At 29.1% G+C, this 17943-nt stretch overlaps 1 protein-coding gene across 2 annotated transcripts; it reads left to right on the top strand.

The window, feature by feature from the left end:
- Positions 1 to 4701: 4701 nt before the first annotated feature.
- Positions 4702 to 17942, top strand: LOC126857313 (proton-coupled amino acid transporter 2-like). Of its 2 annotated transcripts, XM_050606615.1 has the most exons (11): positions 4702 to 4941; positions 10814 to 10896; positions 11909 to 12028; positions 13397 to 13547; positions 13883 to 14010; positions 14278 to 14362; positions 14688 to 14960; positions 15129 to 15307; positions 15551 to 15583; positions 15895 to 16067; positions 16374 to 17942. In XM_050606615.1, the coding sequence occupies exons 2-11, from the start codon at positions 10814 to 10816 to the stop codon at positions 16613 to 16615; spliced, it is 1467 nt and encodes a 488-aa protein (XP_050462572.1). In that variant the 5' UTR covers positions 4702 to 4941; the 3' UTR covers positions 16616 to 17942. The 2 variants fall into 2 exon arrangements, with proteins under 2 accessions (XP_050462572.1, XP_050462573.1); XM_050606616.1 differs by lacking the exon at positions 15551 to 15583 and having other exon boundaries at positions 4703 to 4941.
- Position 17943: the final 1 nt, after the last annotated feature.

The following is a 17943-nucleotide window of genomic DNA, read 5'->3' on the forward strand; positions in this document are numbered from 1 at the left end:
GTTTCAACGTATAAGTTGGAGTTGACTGTAAATTAGCATCGATACAATCTCTCATTTGGCATAAATTTAGCACACTGATTTATTTTGGCATTTGTTTCTCTCTGATCATCATCACTTATATTTCACGCATATTTTTGTTTTTATTAATAGAATTTCGACCATATTTCACAAATCACATATTTATCATTGATACATTATGAAATTTATAGAGATAATATTAATACTATCACTCCAGATAAGTATTGATATTATTATAAGTATTACCAAATTTTTTTTTAAGGAAAATTAATTGTGTTGCGGAAACGGCATGAATCACAATAATTGAAAAACTTTCTTGTGCTTTTTTTATTATTTGTATATATATATATATATATATATATATATATATATATATATATATATATATTATTATTACATCTAAGTATATAATAAATATATATTGTTTGGCATAAAGATATAAATGGAAGTATAAATATAATTAGAAAGATTGCTTCTTGTTGGTAGAGTAATTGTTTTGATGGAAGGATGTAATATTTTTTTCATAATATTTATTTATAAATAATATTTATTTATAAAAAATGATATGACTGAGAGAAACTGTATAAATTGCGATATCAATTCGATTTCGATATCAATTCGATTAAAAAGTAATGTGATTTGTGCATTTTTCATTATAATGATTAAAGTATTTGCGATGATTGACAATAATTCATATCTCTGATAAAAGAAATATTTTTTTGAGTTTTGAATATTTAATTAGTCATAACATTTTTTAAAAACAAATTTAAAATAATATTTATCGACAAATTTAGAAATATTTGTCTTTTCTAATTGAAAATAAGATATTAATTAATTTTTAGAACATTCTATTCGAGAAAGTACATTTATATTAAGTTGTTACATATGTCAAAATATGTTATTGTATTGCATAATGTATTATTGTATTATTATTGCAAAAACACAAACGGTCACTGACCAGCCGGAGAAAGCTATTTTGGATTCTCTTCCAAGAGACTATACATCTTGACACGACTTTCAAAATAGTAGTTTTAAAATATAAAATTAACTTAAATTTTCTTTTTAATAATAGATTTATATAATACTGTTTTTTATTTTAAAGCGAAGAATGCTATCTAAAAATTTATTATCGTAAAAATGCAATCATTATGTGCAATAATTATGTGTAAAGATAGTATTCATATAAATTTAAATATCTTTATTTTTTGTCATTATTTATATCTATTTTATATTTAGAATTCTTTATTCACACATTGTTTATATCTATTTTATATAATAATATATTATAGATATGTGTGTGTGCGTGTGTGTGTGCGCGCGCGCTATATGCAATTTAATCTACATAGATTCAAAAAATAATTTCAAATTTTATTCTTTACATACATGGATTTTTTCGTAGATAAAGCCGAAAGAATTATTTCAAGACAATTCTGCGCGTGACAAACTAAATGGTGCAGTTTTTAGAATTATTTATTTATGCATTGAAAATATTTTTATTGTAAGAAAGACATCTCTCTCTAAACATTATGTGTTATTTTAGTGGAAAATTTAGCCCTCAACTATGTGAACTGGACCGGTTATATAAATATAGCATTGGGGACCGGTTATATTCTAACACAAATAAGTTATGCGAAATATATTATAAATTGCTACAGAGACCATAGCTTTTGCCGCATTAACATAGCAGAAGTCACTATGTCTTTACTTTTCGGTGTTTTTCCATCTTGATGAAGATGATGTTTATCAACAAGCGCAGTAGATTACATATTCCATATTCCAAATTCCAAATTCATTATTGTAATTAATCTTTTGTTTTAAAAATTATGTGTTTACAACATAATCATATTATTTGTTAAATTTTTATCACTACTCCAAAACAATGATTGAGTATCACAAGAAATTCAAGAAAGTCACTCGAATTCTTTAAAAAATAATATCTATGAATGATGATTTGGAAATTTAATAGAAAAAATTTTGCTTTTATAGAAAAAATTGTGCAACAACAAATATTTTATTATCTAATAGAATAGAAATTAATAACAATAATTTTGATAAGAAAATCTGTGGAGCGAAGAGAAAAAATGTGATATTTATTAATATACACACAAATATTTTCCAAATTTTATGAAAAATAGTTGTTTTATCACATAATTTGTGATAATTAAAAAAAATGCATACAGAAAAATATGTGTATCTTTTTAAACGTGTATTATTTTAAACTGAAGAGTGCAAGCTTATCCGCTTATCGGATTATTTGTCGAGTAACTTGTGTATTCGCATATCAGCATTTCAAGGTGAAATATACGGATGTGAAGTGAAGTTTCACGTATTTTGCGCGGACTCTTAATAGAATAGCTGTCTCAGAGCGGCTGATAAGCTGCATTAGAGCAAATTAATTAATCGCACGACGATATTACAGTATGAAATTGTTTATTGTGGCAATTCCGTAAAGCTTTCCGATTAATCGCAACGCGATATCTGTGTCTCACGAGAGATCTCGTAGATTTTGCAACGCAAAATTTTAACGCAATTTGCGCGTATAACAAATAAGTTGCCAAAGGGAATCTCTTATCTGTGTATATTTTTTGAATGATTTTGAGCGACTTTTTTGCGCAAATTCATTAACATAATATATCTATAGACATATCTTTTATTCTGTAAAAAAACTGTTTTAAGAAAATTACATGCGAAGAGAAAGATATGTTTTTTTTCATGATACTTGAACTTTAAGAGCGCACCATTTATTATGCACATTTAATTTTTTGTATATGCAAATGTATCAATAAGATAAATCCTTTTAATTTTTTAATATCTCTTATCAACAAGAGTCTTAAATATCTCTTATCAACATTTTATTTTTCTTATTAATGTATATATAATATATATATATATATATATATATATATATATATATATATACACATTATATATACATTAATAAGAAAAATAAAATGTTGATAAGAGATTCTTGTTGATAAGAGATATTTAAAACTCTTGTTGATAAGAGATATTAAAAAATTAAAAGGATTTATCTTATTGATACATTTGCATATATATAATGTATATATATATATAGATATATACACACATCAATGAGAAAAATAAAATTAATTACAAAAGAAAAAAAAATTTGATAGCAAAAATAATTAATTAATTATTAAAATAAAAATTATAATTTTTTTTTTTAATAAAAAGGATAAAAATGTCACAAGTATATATACAAAGTTGTGCAAGTTGAAAATAATTTTTGCTCTAATTATTTGTTATCGCGCCTTCCGTTAAGATAGCTCGACTTTAAAAAATAGAACGAAAATTGTTTCGAAGAGTCAAATATATGTTCGTGCATACAGATGAACGTCAATGCTCGTTTACGGCAGAACGTGTTTAAGGTCAACCCACGCATATAAAATTGTACGTATGACCTCATTTTTGTATTCATGTTGTTAGATTAGAGACGAGTATCTCTTTTCTTTGGAGTCGCAAATTTGATATGCGTGAATGTTTTAACACACAATATGTTGCTTATCTCTCTACTGCATCTCCCTCACATCGGTTTTCTGTTCGCCCACATCGCTTTTAGTTGCGATTCGTACACGTGCACGGCCTTGGTGCCTTTACTTTAATGCACTCTTACTTTTACTGGACCAAAGGAAAAAAAAACCTTCGTGTCAGAGACATGCGTCAATAGCGAGGTGGGATTTCCTTAGATTTTAGTGTTATTTTACATCATTTTTAATTAAACGTTAAATTTATATGCGGACTATTAATCACACAACACGTGTGTCGTTACGTCGATCAAATCACTAAATTCAACTTTTTTCCTGCGAATAGTGAACCTTTCGACGATTGAAAAAAAATTCCCTTTTCTGATTTTCATTGATTTTTTATATTTGCAAAATTCAAAATTTTCTTTTATTATCGAAGCGTATAATAGATGCTATTAATACGTATATATATCGGTTCTTGTACGTTGCATTCGTACCATTAAAGATCTTTTTATACGTGCTTTAGGCGCAAAATAAATGACAATATTCTTGCTTTGTTCCGACTCGTTAATCTTTGATTGCATTCACGAGAAAGTATAGGGTCATTGCAATCGGCGCGACGCTCATATACGCTTTCAAACAATGTTTAATTCGCTCATTTATAATCTTTCTTTAGCTCACTATAAGTCTTTATTCATTTGTCTAAGACTACTACACGCTAATAAATTTCCGTATTTTTTTTTTAACATTCTTTAATTAAATTAATTTGCTTTAGAAACAAGAGAGAAGAGTTATAATTTTTTAAAATGCGAAATTAATCTTTTCAATTAAATCATTTATTATTTTACATTTTAATAATTTTTTATTGTTTAATTACAAGTCTTTTTTATTTAATTTGATGAATTTTTTCTTTTTTAGTTTTTTATTCAATCTTTTGTTATTTTTCCAACAGGCTATACATACTTTTTCAATAATATTTTGTTTTTTGTTTTGTATCTCTTTTGCAACTCTTTTAATAACATAACTGATACCTAGAAAATTTGCACAACTAATGATATCTGCACAGCTGAGATATACAGCTCGGGGTATTCCTATTAGGGGAGCTACTCGGGCTAGCGGGATTGAGGTCGATTTTCGGTTCGTGACGAAACCGACACGGTCTCTGCCCTGGTGCCAAGAATAAAGGGACATACGCGGAACGAGGCATTTCAGCACCGGGCGGTGAGCGAAGGAAGCCAGAAGGAAGTAGACAGCCTTCGGAGAGTGTTTGTTGAGGCGCGAGTAATACTACTTGGTTTCGCTGACACCGTTTCAGTCGCGCGTAAGCAGCCGATCGTTGCACGATATCCGTAGGAACGGCGTCGAATACCATCCATGGGTTATCCGCGTCTAATTCTCTCGTTACAACAAATCAACTGACTAACGCGATTACGAAAAGGTATGTGTGCATTATATCTTTTGTAGCTTTCGTTTCGACTTTCCTTAAAGGTATGTGTGCATTATATCTTTTGTAGCTTTCGTTTCGACTTTCCTTATGTATTTCGACACGTTCATCAACAAGACCGATCAGTTATTGATCTTTCTTTTCGGCGTCTCATTTATTATCGTGAACGATTCATATAACTTTGTATAATGAATGGGTAGATTTCCTTGAAACCGATCTGCGAAAGTATACGGGGACATCAGCGTGCTTTCAAGGATTCAATGTGATGTGCATATGGATTAAAATATAATTTTGACATATACATATTTTCGCGCTTAAATTACATCGATACATTACATAAGTGTTTAAATTTACTTGTCATGACTAACAAGAATACCATAACTTATAATGACATTCGTTTCAATGACAGTTTGTTGATGCGGTTTTGACAGGCTTCAGAATCGTGTTGTTTTATATTGTGCTTCGAAATTCGAGCTGTTCTGGTATAGTTTTCACGAGCGATGCAAAGTATCTTGATGCGATATTTAATATACGAGTTCATCGTACCCATTACATGCAAATATTTTCGTAAGCATAATAAGAATTAAAGGTTTAAATGACGTTGAAAAAAATCAATTTCATCTGCAATTTCATTGTTTATTGCAATAGCACAATGATTTTAGACTTCACTTATATTTATCTTGAAAGAATTTGCAAAAAAAAAAAAAAAAATTACGTTATATAAATTATAATTTTTTTTATATCGAAACGATATCTATTCTATACTCTAACATCAAAATATGAATGTTACTATTAATGAGCATTCGCACATTTATATAATTATTAAATTCTTATTGTGGAATTTGTCATTAATTTTTATTATTTATACTTCAAGTTTTTATGAGATAGCTACGTGGTAATGCTTTGGTATTGCTTTAGCGAAAGACATTTTGTTTCAGTTTTGTTTTTAACTGCAAATTTGTATAGTTTTTCGGAGCGTTTTGCCAGCATTGAGACAGCAGGAGAGACATCATTTTTTATGACAATATTTATCAGGCAGATAAATTCTCTTTGGGTAGTTAATCTTTCTGCGCAAATAATCTTTGTACGATTTATCTCTGAAATTCTTTTCACGATCGTATTATTTGCAATTTTGTTCGGCGTAATGCAATTTTTTGACAAGCGTTGATTACACGCAATGACCTGTTGTTAGATTTAGCACCGAAATAAGATTTGATTACAAATACAATTCACTCGACGTAAGATTTTACGACGAATTTATTGCGCTTTTGCCATTAAATGCGATCGACCGAGGATATTTATCATCGTTCTATAGTGCAAACGGAATAGGATTCTGCGAAAGCCTCTTAGGCAATACACTTGCATATCTCGGAATACATATCACGTGCGTATCACATGATATGATTATGAATTACACCTTCGTAAATGTTAATATGCGGAGAAAAAGTTCATTTTTTCCGGTAGCATGCTTCAAGGATAGCAAGTGCAATAATTTAGATTGGCGATTGCGGTCGCGCATCGAGGCAGGAAATAATGAAGAAAATCAGTGACACATATAACATAACATATACACACATACACACAATAGAAAAAAAATTTCCATTAAATAGAAATATCATCATTTTGCTATATTGTTCGCATTATTGAAGATTAGCTTGCGAAACGTTTCTTTATTTATTTTTATGCGAGACGGAAAACTTTATTTTTGATTGCATTGGATGACGCGATTTGATTTTTGATAAGAATTGGTCGGACGTTAGCTTATCGTATAATGATATTGACTTATCATGCGCGATGACACGCTTAAGCATAATATAATGCTGAATGTTTTAAAACTGCTTCTGTGAAAGATTAGATATTAAAATGCAAAGAGATGATCGTGTAATCAGTATAAACTGTTCAATCTATTTTATAAACATATTATATCTTTTATAAAGATAATCTTCGTTATCCGCTGACAGTTTTTATCTCTCAAATTATATCGTTCCGATTCTTCCGAATTATATTATTATATTCTTCGGATTCATTTTTGAAAATTGATTTAATTTCTAATAAAGTTTTAAAATTTTTCAAAAACATTTTCGAAAGTACACATGTACTCAAAGTGTATTATTTTTCTTATGCAAAATATTTTTATCTGTTATTCTAAATAATTATTTAATTGCGTTATTTCTCACAGACTTTACAGAAGCGCGACATTCGCTAATCGCAGTTCAAATATTGTAATTTTCAATGATGTCTGATAAATTTTAGGAAATGTCGCTATTGTTAGAGAGAAAGAATTTTTATAAGAAATCTTTTCTAAATCTTTGCGATTCTTTCCAAATTTCTTTGCCCCGCACCTTTCCCTTTTTTTCCGTTGACAAAAGCAGAAACATTACTGGCGCTTTGAAGCAATCGTAGTTCGCGTCTGATAAAAGTGCACGTGACACCGGCTAAAGAGGAGCCGTTAAACATTTCTATTTTGGTAATGTCGTCAACGGTAACATTGCCAAAAAGTGAATTTGCATCGGTCAAAAAAGACGCTTTCTAAAGTGAAACACGTGATAGTGAACAGTTTGTTTGTCCCAGTTCTACACTGTCTGATGTATTATATCGTGGGAATTTGCAAATGAAAATCGAGAACTTACATAATTTAATTTGACAGCTACATTCAATTAAAATTCGTATCGCAGTAATTTTTAAATTGCGATTATCTTTATTATTACGATTTAAGAGATTCAATTGATTGAACGATATTTTACTCTACTTAATAATGCTATTCTGCTCCAGACAGACTCTTTGACCGACATGATCACGTAGTCGGCATGTTGAAAAACTTTTGATAAATTACGAAAGCAATTACGACGATTATACTAAGTTGACTAAGTGAATAAGTACGTCGACGATATGTTTATCGTTTATCGTTTATGATTATAAGATTAAGTCGCACAATAAAGAGAGAAACATAAATTTTCAACGAATGTTATGCCGATTTTTTTTTATCCTGTTATCTTTTTATTGAAATGCGATCGTTTTTTTTAACAATATATCTTAGAGCTGTTAAAAAATATTTATTTAATAGTAACTTTGTAGTAAATTTATTTAACACATCGTAACATAATCTATTGTATTTTAATTATACTTTAATTATATTAAAAGTCTCTTTAATCGCACTTATATATTTGTGAACAGTCAAACTTATTATTTGAAAAAATAGGATTACAAACGTATTACAAACGTATTTCAACGTATACAACGTATTTCATTATTAAAATTAAATAATATGTATTAAAATTTCATTATATGTAAATTAATGTGCATTATAAATATGTTCTTATGAATTTTAATGTGATTTTTAATGCACATGAAAAATAAATTTTCATGTGCATTAGAAATGTAGTTATAAATTGTAATGTGAACATATCTTTACTTGCTATACTTGTGTTGATTTTTATCGAAGATTTTATGACGAGTATCATGCGCGCAAATTAAACGGAAATAATATCAAATAAACAGCTCTCTCTCTCTCTCTCAAGTATATAATATATATATATATATATATATATATATATATATATATATATATACTTATGATACGCTTATAGTTCCCTTTCTGAGAAAAAAATAGATTAATAGAAAAGACAAATTGTCACATTTATTTTGCATTTGCTTTAAAATTACAAACTTTGTTTCTCTGCTGTTGTAATTGCTCAGTGATAAAGTATATAAATCAAGTGAGTCATGTGTACGAATATGCAAATTAATATCGATAATTCGATATGGTGTATTGTTCAGGATATATAGTATCAAATGTGTGTGAGAAATGATAGTGAAAATTGTATATATATGTATATAAAACACATATATATATATATATATGTACATGGATATTTGTCTCATAGCACACATGTGTGTACATATACTCGAATAAGCGCGCGTCGAAAATATTTTCAAGATTCCGTCAGATCGGGGTATTTATATTGTACATATTAATGTGCTCAGCCTTGTACGTGATGATAGTGTTTTTATTTCAAATAGAGAGACATTTCTATAAAGTTATTTCGAACATTTTACAGACTGCTTCACTGTAAATTGGTGTCGTCAATAACTTTTGACACGGCATCGGTATTGAATAACGAATTTGTTATATAAGTTACTATAGCAAAAAGAATTGCAAATATATATATATATATATATATATATATATATATATGTGTGCAATTCTTTACTCGCTGTATATTAATGTAGCAACAGTATTGAGTTAATTATGCGAACAATTTTGTAATTAGTCATCGTTTCTACGTCAATTATGGTTTTGCAGAAAAATATTTTGCGTTATTATCTCCTATAAATAGATTAATTGCTGTTTCGCGTCGATTTCACAGATAATGATCGATATTAAGCACGGCGCATTGTAAGGTGCTATATGCGTCATAAACTGTAAATAGTTAGCGTGTTGTTCCACCAGCGTTGATGTCAACCCTAACGCGCACGTACGGTTTACATTAAGCTGATAGTGAGTTGTGTATAACTTGAAGGATTATCTCGATTAGACTCATTTACGCCATTAAAAGTAAATGGCACAGGAAATGATTATAGTCGCGTTTTACATGACGATTAATATATAAGGTCATTTCTTTTTTTATTTCACTTAAAGAAACGTCGCTTGTAATCTTCCGCGTCGCGAATATCATTTGAGTTTACATAATGTAGTCGGAAGATTCGTGTGCGTTCTAATAATGTAAAACGGACATGAGTAATAAAGATTAGATAGCATAAAACTTTCCTCTGTCTCCATCGCTTATCTTTCTAAAAAGTTTGTTATGGGAAAGGGATAGGAATAGGGATAGGGAAATTTTCCATTCATTTCTGTTATTTTAGGCCTAAGACTCATACGTTTTCTTCTTTCCTCTATCGGTATTTCAACATATATATATATATATATATATATATATATATATATATATATATATATATATCAATCTCTGTCGCGGGATTAACTGTGTACGCTACAGATTAATTAAGGAATCAATCAATAAAAAGGCTTACGTATAGAGAGACAATTCGCGTTTAATTGACGAACGACAATACGTTGTTAATAAAGGAATAATACTGAAGAAGTCGAGATTGTCCTTGATTTATTCTTATTATATTTTTATATTTTCAATGCGTACACATAATCCGTTTAATCTTCTCACATCATGATTGTTATTTAAGAAATAATTAATAATTTTATTAATAATAAAAGTAATAATTAATTAATAATATCACAAAATTAATTCTAACAAAATATATTTATTTTGCTTTAAAACGGTTGTTATCGTTTCTCGAACTCAACAGTCATGCTGCGTCAGTATTTAGAAACAAAGCACACGTGCCAAATACAATACGCGTAATAAATTCATTAAAGCATTTTTGAATATCTGAAAAATTTGATTACTGTGTTTAATATTAAACAATTTTTGTGTAAAAATTATTTTATTTAAATAAAAATAATTAATTATTTCTAAAATTTATGTCCAGAAAATCGTATTACTTTCGAATAAAAAAGTCTCACTGTATAGTGTTTCTTTTGCGGGATTATTTTATAGCTTTGTATACATACTTGGCGAGACGCTACAGCATCATCTCTCGATACGATGTTTCATTCATCATATGTCGTAAGTTTGTCTAGACTGTTGGACAAAGCACTTTCGTTGTGACATCTCTTTGTGACGCATGTGTCATTACGAAAAATGCGCATTTGGAATTTATACATGCACAGTGTGTATGTAATATGTGTATATTAGACAATATTTATATATGTATATTACTATATTTCGGTTACGATATGTTTATCAGCTTCTAAAGCATATTTTTATTGTTATCTTCTAATATTTTACAGATGGAACTGAACAGTAATCCTGCGATCTCTGCAAAGAAGTCCTCCATTCACGATGATGAAACAGTATTCAAACAGTCACTTAAGTAAATATATGATATTTATGTAAAAACATACAAGTTTATAAATAATTTTTTTTTTTTTTTAGATTTTTTTAATTAATAAGATATGATCATTTCTTAAACATAGTTTTATTTAATTACATTGCGTACATCGTTTTTCTGATTAGTCATCATTTTATGTAATAGAAATATTTTTTAAATACATTAACCAATAAGCGGAAAAAAAATTTATTATGTAATGTCAAAATTAATTAATATGAAACAACTACGAGTAGTTATAGACAATAATTGACTGTGGATTAGTGTAATCACAAGTGTGCCGCATTATTAATTGATTGATCACGTCACGTCATTTAATTACTTCGTTGAACTATCAATTTATTTAGTTGTGTAATTATTACGAATGATTGTCAAACAACGTTATATTTTACCATGATAAGCGAATTAATAACGTTTTGCTATAATTATGCAATCGATCAATTGCGTTATCTTTTTTTTTATCAATTACATTTTATTGAATTTTATCTGTAATATTACTTTGTTTGTACATATTAACAGAAAAGTCTGCTATAAAGTCTGAGTTATCATTATATATAATTTAAATCAGTGAACAGTGTAATATTAGAATAAATTGTTGAATTAAGATGAGAAAAACCATAAATCGTTGTAGACACGCTATTTCAAGTATTACATACGTCGTTGTCAAGAACGACATAATTATCATGTTTGAATTCGAAAAATATTTTTTTTAGTGTATTTCTCGTAGACATCAGTATCACATAAACGTTAATTGTGGAAATTCAATTATCTCGCTTGAAAATCGCATACGTGCGTATCCGGCAATTAACGTCATTGTACATGGAAAACCACTTAAATTGTCACATGTTAGCTTAAAATATATTTTCCTTATTCTTGGCGATTAAATAGAATTTTAGAATTAGAATGAATTAGAATTTTAGTTAGAATGTGGAATGTATCCGCGATAAAATTAATAATTATATAAATTTTTTTTATATCAACTTTTTTTTTATTACAGCAATGGCGGGACTTACGGAGCTTTTCAATCGAAAGATCCCATCTTAGCGATAGAAAAGGATAATGATGCTAGGAAGAGCGGAAGTAATGAGCATGGCATCACCGTACATCATCCTACCTCGTAAGTTCAATATTAATAAAGAAAAAAAAAAGCAGCTAAATTTTTTTTCAATATTTTCAATAATAAACAGTTTGTAAAACAAAACATACATTATAAATATTAACAAAGGTATCGCATCGATAGAAAATGAAAAGTATTTAGCACATGTCGTATACAAGTGAGAATGACATTGTACACTTTAAAAGTAAGTAAGAAAAACACAAATAAATTCCTGCCTCAACAAATATGATAAGAGATAGGTGACGACAATTATACAAATGATTGCAAAACGTTAGAGACGGAAATGAATACTTTGCTATGTCGCTATGATATTCTGATAATTATAACTTATTATATTTTTTCATGCGAAACGTAATTACATTTTTCTGGGAAGAATCTTTTTTCATCGTTTTAATGTTATGTTGTTTCGATATTGCAAACTCGCTAAGTTTTTTTTTAACAATGCGATTGTGTAAAGATATATGTAGATTCACACCTACGTGTGAATCTACAAATATAAATGACTCGCAAAATTCCTCCTTTAGCTATACTGCAAAAAATAAGAGAGAAAGAAATAGACGATCCGAAATAAATATTTTGGCATGAGTGTTATCGATTCGCGTAATACCTACATTTAACTCATCATTTGTCACCTTAACGTTATTGTAAATGGCAAACTGACGCAGAAAAATATTCTTTCGAGTTTCAAAAAATGTAATTTTTTAAATTAAAATTAAAATAAATTTATATTTTTTTTGAAAATTTACAAAGTAAATTTACGAGAAGTGCGATGAAAACGATATATAAAATATTATCTTAATTTATATAAATAATTAGTGTTGTGTAAATCATTGGTGATTTAAGCTCCTAATATTTCAATATTTTATAATTACAAATGCAGATTTGTTTGTGTTTATTAACACATAAATAAAAAAGGAAATATTGTAATTACCAGAGTTTAATTTATATATAATCTTTTTTGGGGAAAAACTGCAAATAATCATTTGCTCGCAATATATCGTTTAAATTAAAAGGGAATACGCTTAAATTAATTTAACGTAGTTAGTAAATATAAAATAAATAAAATACGCAATAAACAAATTTATAACAAACTTGAGCAAAATTAAATAGAATTGATGACTCTGGCAAGACCCCAGAATTTTGACTCGGTTCATTTTAAAATGATTCTTATTTGGCACATTTGAAAAGCATGCCAAACTTTCATAGATACAATTACATTTTAATTTATGACTATAATTTCGTAATGATTAAATAATTTTGCTTATACTCGATGACACGTGTTAATTCATTATTTCACAACAATCGGAATTTCGCATCAAGTCGAAAAAAAGAAGTTGAATGTATTAATGGACAATTGGACAACTGCAGGTACCTGGAAACCATGATGCATCTGTTCAAGGGTAACGTTGGATCGGGGATCTTTGCGTTGGGAGACGCTTTTAAGAATGCCGGATTGCTGTTGGCACCACCGTTGACAATTTTTCTCGGTATCATCTGCGTACACGCTCAACATATTCTCGTATGTATGCCTAATTAATAATCACGCATTATATAAGATGTCTCAAAATTGTCGATCTTTTAAATATAATTATATGTCCTTTTAATATAAATTTTTTGTATAGTTTGGGGAGACGCACAATGATTTGAAGATTGGTGGTTTTGAGATACCTTGTATAAATAAAAAACGAGATATATAATATGAGACTTTTTTTTCTCACATTAAAAAAGATATCACAATTATAATAATTACAATATTTTACGTGTATATGTACAAATAAATGTTGTGATAGTTTAATAAAAATGTTGTAGCAATATAAAATTGTTCTTGATAATAAATATTAATTTCTTTTTTAGATTAAATGCAATGAGGAGGTAACGCGCCGTGTTGGAAATGATGCAGACACAAGCGGATTCGCCGGAACCGTGGAGATGTGCTTCGCTACCGGACCGCTTGGACTTCGTAAATATTCAATTCTCATGAGGTGCGTAATAAATGAAGGATTGCAATGAAAAAACTGAAAAGCCGAATAACAAGGAACACCAGCAAATATCACATATAGCTGTTTTATAATTCCCACTTATATATACTCTTCAATTTATCTGGATGCTATTCACATAAATTTCTTTCTATTTACCCACACATTTTCTTTTTCATCCTTTTACACGTGTCTTTTATTTTTTTCTTTAATTTCGCACATTAATGCGAATGTGCATGTCATTTATGTTGCTCTTTTGTGATTTTGTTGCAGAAAATTGGTTAATATATTTTTGTGTATCACGCAACTCGGATTCTGCTGCGTATATTTCGTTTTTATTTCTACAAATATGAAGCAGGTGAGACATCTCTCTCTAACTATATTTTACTTTTTTAATCGTGCTTTAATATTTTTTGGTTCACTCATCGCATACCCATTTTTGATCGCATAAAGATCACTAAAAATGTTTGAGTAAATAACAGCTACATCTTTATTAATTACATTTTATAAGAATTTATTATTAAAAGAACAAGATCAGAAAAATGTACGTCTTAAGTTGATATTATATTTGTATTTTTAGCAATAAATAAAAAAATTTAAAGCAAGCAAAACATTAAAAAAAAAATCTTTTATTAACATCGCGATTTTATAGCAATTATAATTTTCTAAATTTCTTACGATAGGTGCTGGACGCGCACGGGATCGAGATGGGCGTTCATCAGCACATGGCTGTGGTGTTGATACCCATTATGCTTAGCACTTGGATCAGAAATCTCAAGTACTTGGTGCCGATATCTTCGATAGCGAATTTCCTAATGATCGCGGGTTACATCGCGACCATGTATATCATGAGTCATGACCTACCATCTATACGTGAGAGGAGATATGTTGCGGATTGGAACAATTTACCTCTGTTTTTCGGCACTGTGATATATTCCTTCGAGGGTATTACTCTAGTGAGTGTATACATATATGTTACTTTAACTAGTAATTTAACTATTACTTCTTTTGTTTTGACATTTTACTTTAATATCTTTTGGCTTCAGTTCGGATAAAATAAGCCGATGCTCTATCCGATACCGATGCTATCTGACGGTGTGTTTCTAATAGGCGTTGATATGCAGGTACTGCCACTGAAGAACGAAATGAAGAATCCTAATAATTTTAATAAACCGCTGGGCGTTCTCAACGTTGGTATGGTGATAGTCGGCTTTATGTTCGTGGCAATAGGTTTCCTGTCCTATTTGAAATACGGTGATGATGTTGCCGGTTCAGTTACGCTCAATCTCGCGAATAAGGAAGTGTAAGTATCGAATTTATCTAAATGTAATTATATTTCATAAATATAGTTTATAACAAAACTCATTATCTGATATATAATATATATTATATCGCTTCGATAGATGATTAGCTTAAGAGCAGATCGTATGTCAATAAAGTTCGCAATAAACTATACATGATGTGTTTAATAAATATGAGTCAATGTATGATTACGATTAAAAATATTCTATAACATTCATTACTCTCTCTCTTTATGTATTTCAAGGATGGACGGAGAAACCATCTACAGTCAATTAAGGTCTTTACCTGATATATTGTTTGACGTGTTCGATAAATATTAGCTAAGATAGATTTATATGAGAACTTGTGACAGAGAACTTGTGACGTGTGCTTTGTGCATGTTTTCATTCGCGTGCATGTTTTAATTATTAATTAGAATATATAAACGACATCCGCACACATATATCTATATCAATACCCCACATCCATATTCATACCCTTACACACAAACACACACATGTTTATATATAGTTTCCTTTTTTCTATAAAAAGAAAAAATATAACGGATAAATTCTCATTCGTTAACTCTCAAATTAAATCTTTTTGCAGTTTGCCGCAATGCATCAAGACCGCCATCTCATTAAGCATATTGCTTACATATGCCTTGCAATTTTATGTCCCGATCGCAATAATGTGGCCCAGCATTGTCAATCGATTCGGTCCCTTTAAGTGGCCGGCATTCGCGGAGATTATCTTTCGTTCCGTCATATGTCTCATCACATGTAAGTGTAAAAATCTGAAAGAGATTATATTACTTGTACTATTATCAATTTTTATGTATTATAAAATTTGTTTTATTAAATTTATCTGTCAATTTTTAAATTTTGACTAATTTTCTATTTTCAAACATAGGAAATATAAAAACTTTATATATCTTTATATATATCTGACACTCACACATTTATGTAGATATTTTAGTCACTATTAAAAATTTTTTCCTTTTATTATTTTTGTTAAATTGCTGATCGGGTCTCATAGATATAATATGTATACATATGAATGTTTCGATTTAAGAGCAATTATTTTAGTTATTCTGGCGGAGGCGATACCGAAATTGGGTCTCTTTATATCCTTGGTTGGCGCGGTCAGTAGCACCGCGCTTGCTCTCGTCTTTCCGCCTATTATCGACATGATCATCTGCTGGCACAACACCAATCTCAATTTCTTTACAATCACGAAAGATGTAATGATAGTGCTGATCGGCATGTTGGGTTTCGTCACCGGAACATACGAGAGCCTAACGGAGATCATCAAGTCGTTCAGCAAGTGAACTCGAACAGTCTATAAGCGCACTTTGTACAAATTCTTATTTCTCTCTCGTGAAACGCGGACCATGACACCACCTATGGTACTTCCGCGTATGCAATCTGATTTAAATTCACACACATATACTTTTTCAAATTTTGCATGTTGTAGATGTCGACTGCGCTTTAAGCGTCGACGTTAGCCATCCTACATAATGATAACTCATGTGTGATACTGATAGGTGTAGCTGATAAAATATAATGGCTGTGGACGCCAATGATTGTTATTAATAATTATGTTATTAATAATAATCATTCAGACAACACAAATTCTTCGATTTTTGTATCGTTTGGATATCGTATTTTGTTCATGTGTTCAATAAACGTTTCCATGTTTGGGCTTCCATTCGTAATAATGATTCAAAGTACAATACGTGGTTTGCATGACGTAAAAAAAGTAGATGAATAAAAGTGCATTATTTTTTTCCGCAATTATATATGCAAATTTTGCAGCAAATGGAGTGTATAGAGATATATTCTCTATACACATAGTACTTGTTATGTTTACGTTAGATTTTATTTAGCGAATTGTTCTTGTTTTAATATTCTAAAAGTAGGATATGAATTGACAAGATTAGTCAATTCACTAGCATTCAATAATTAAATGTTTAATAAATAAAGTGAATAATAATGTCAGTTAGAAATATTAATTTTATGTCAATTATTGCTAAATTTTCGGCAAATAAAGTCTATTTTTATAGAAGCGTATTAAAAAAAAAACGATAGATTGTGACAAATAAGTTTGTATTTTCAGTATTGCACGCTATTGTAAAGCAAATTGCATGACTCGAATGCTAAAAATTTCTGTTATCTTTTATATGAACTATTTGCAAAACAAAATTATTTGTGACAAAAATATATTTTGTCTACAGGGCTTTTGCTTTATTTTAATTGTAATCGATTATTGTATAATTGTGTATATTATTTATATGCCTCAGGAGACTAGTTTCACACACATTGATCATATATTCTTGTTTCAATCTTTTTTTTTTATTAGTGGCGTAATCAGATTTAAAAAAGAGGATTTAAATTGATGATAAATTAATGTAAGTGGAACTAATTCTCAGCATGACCGATATTTATATATGAGAAACAGTATGCAAACGAGAAAGAGTCAATGTTTTTTAATTTTATGTATATTGTATTGTAGAATAATATGTTCTCTTTATTGTTTACATATATATATATATATATATATATATATATATATATATATATATACTATATATGTACATATACGTAGCAACGCTTATGATATGAAACATAATGAACAGCTAGAAATATTTTGAGAAAT

This window comes from Cataglyphis hispanica, chromosome 21 (genome assembly GCF_021464435.1).
Source record: "Cataglyphis hispanica isolate Lineage 1 chromosome 21, ULB_Chis1_1.0, whole genome shotgun sequence".
Classification (NCBI taxonomy): domain Eukaryota; kingdom Metazoa; phylum Arthropoda; class Insecta; order Hymenoptera; family Formicidae; genus Cataglyphis; species Cataglyphis hispanica.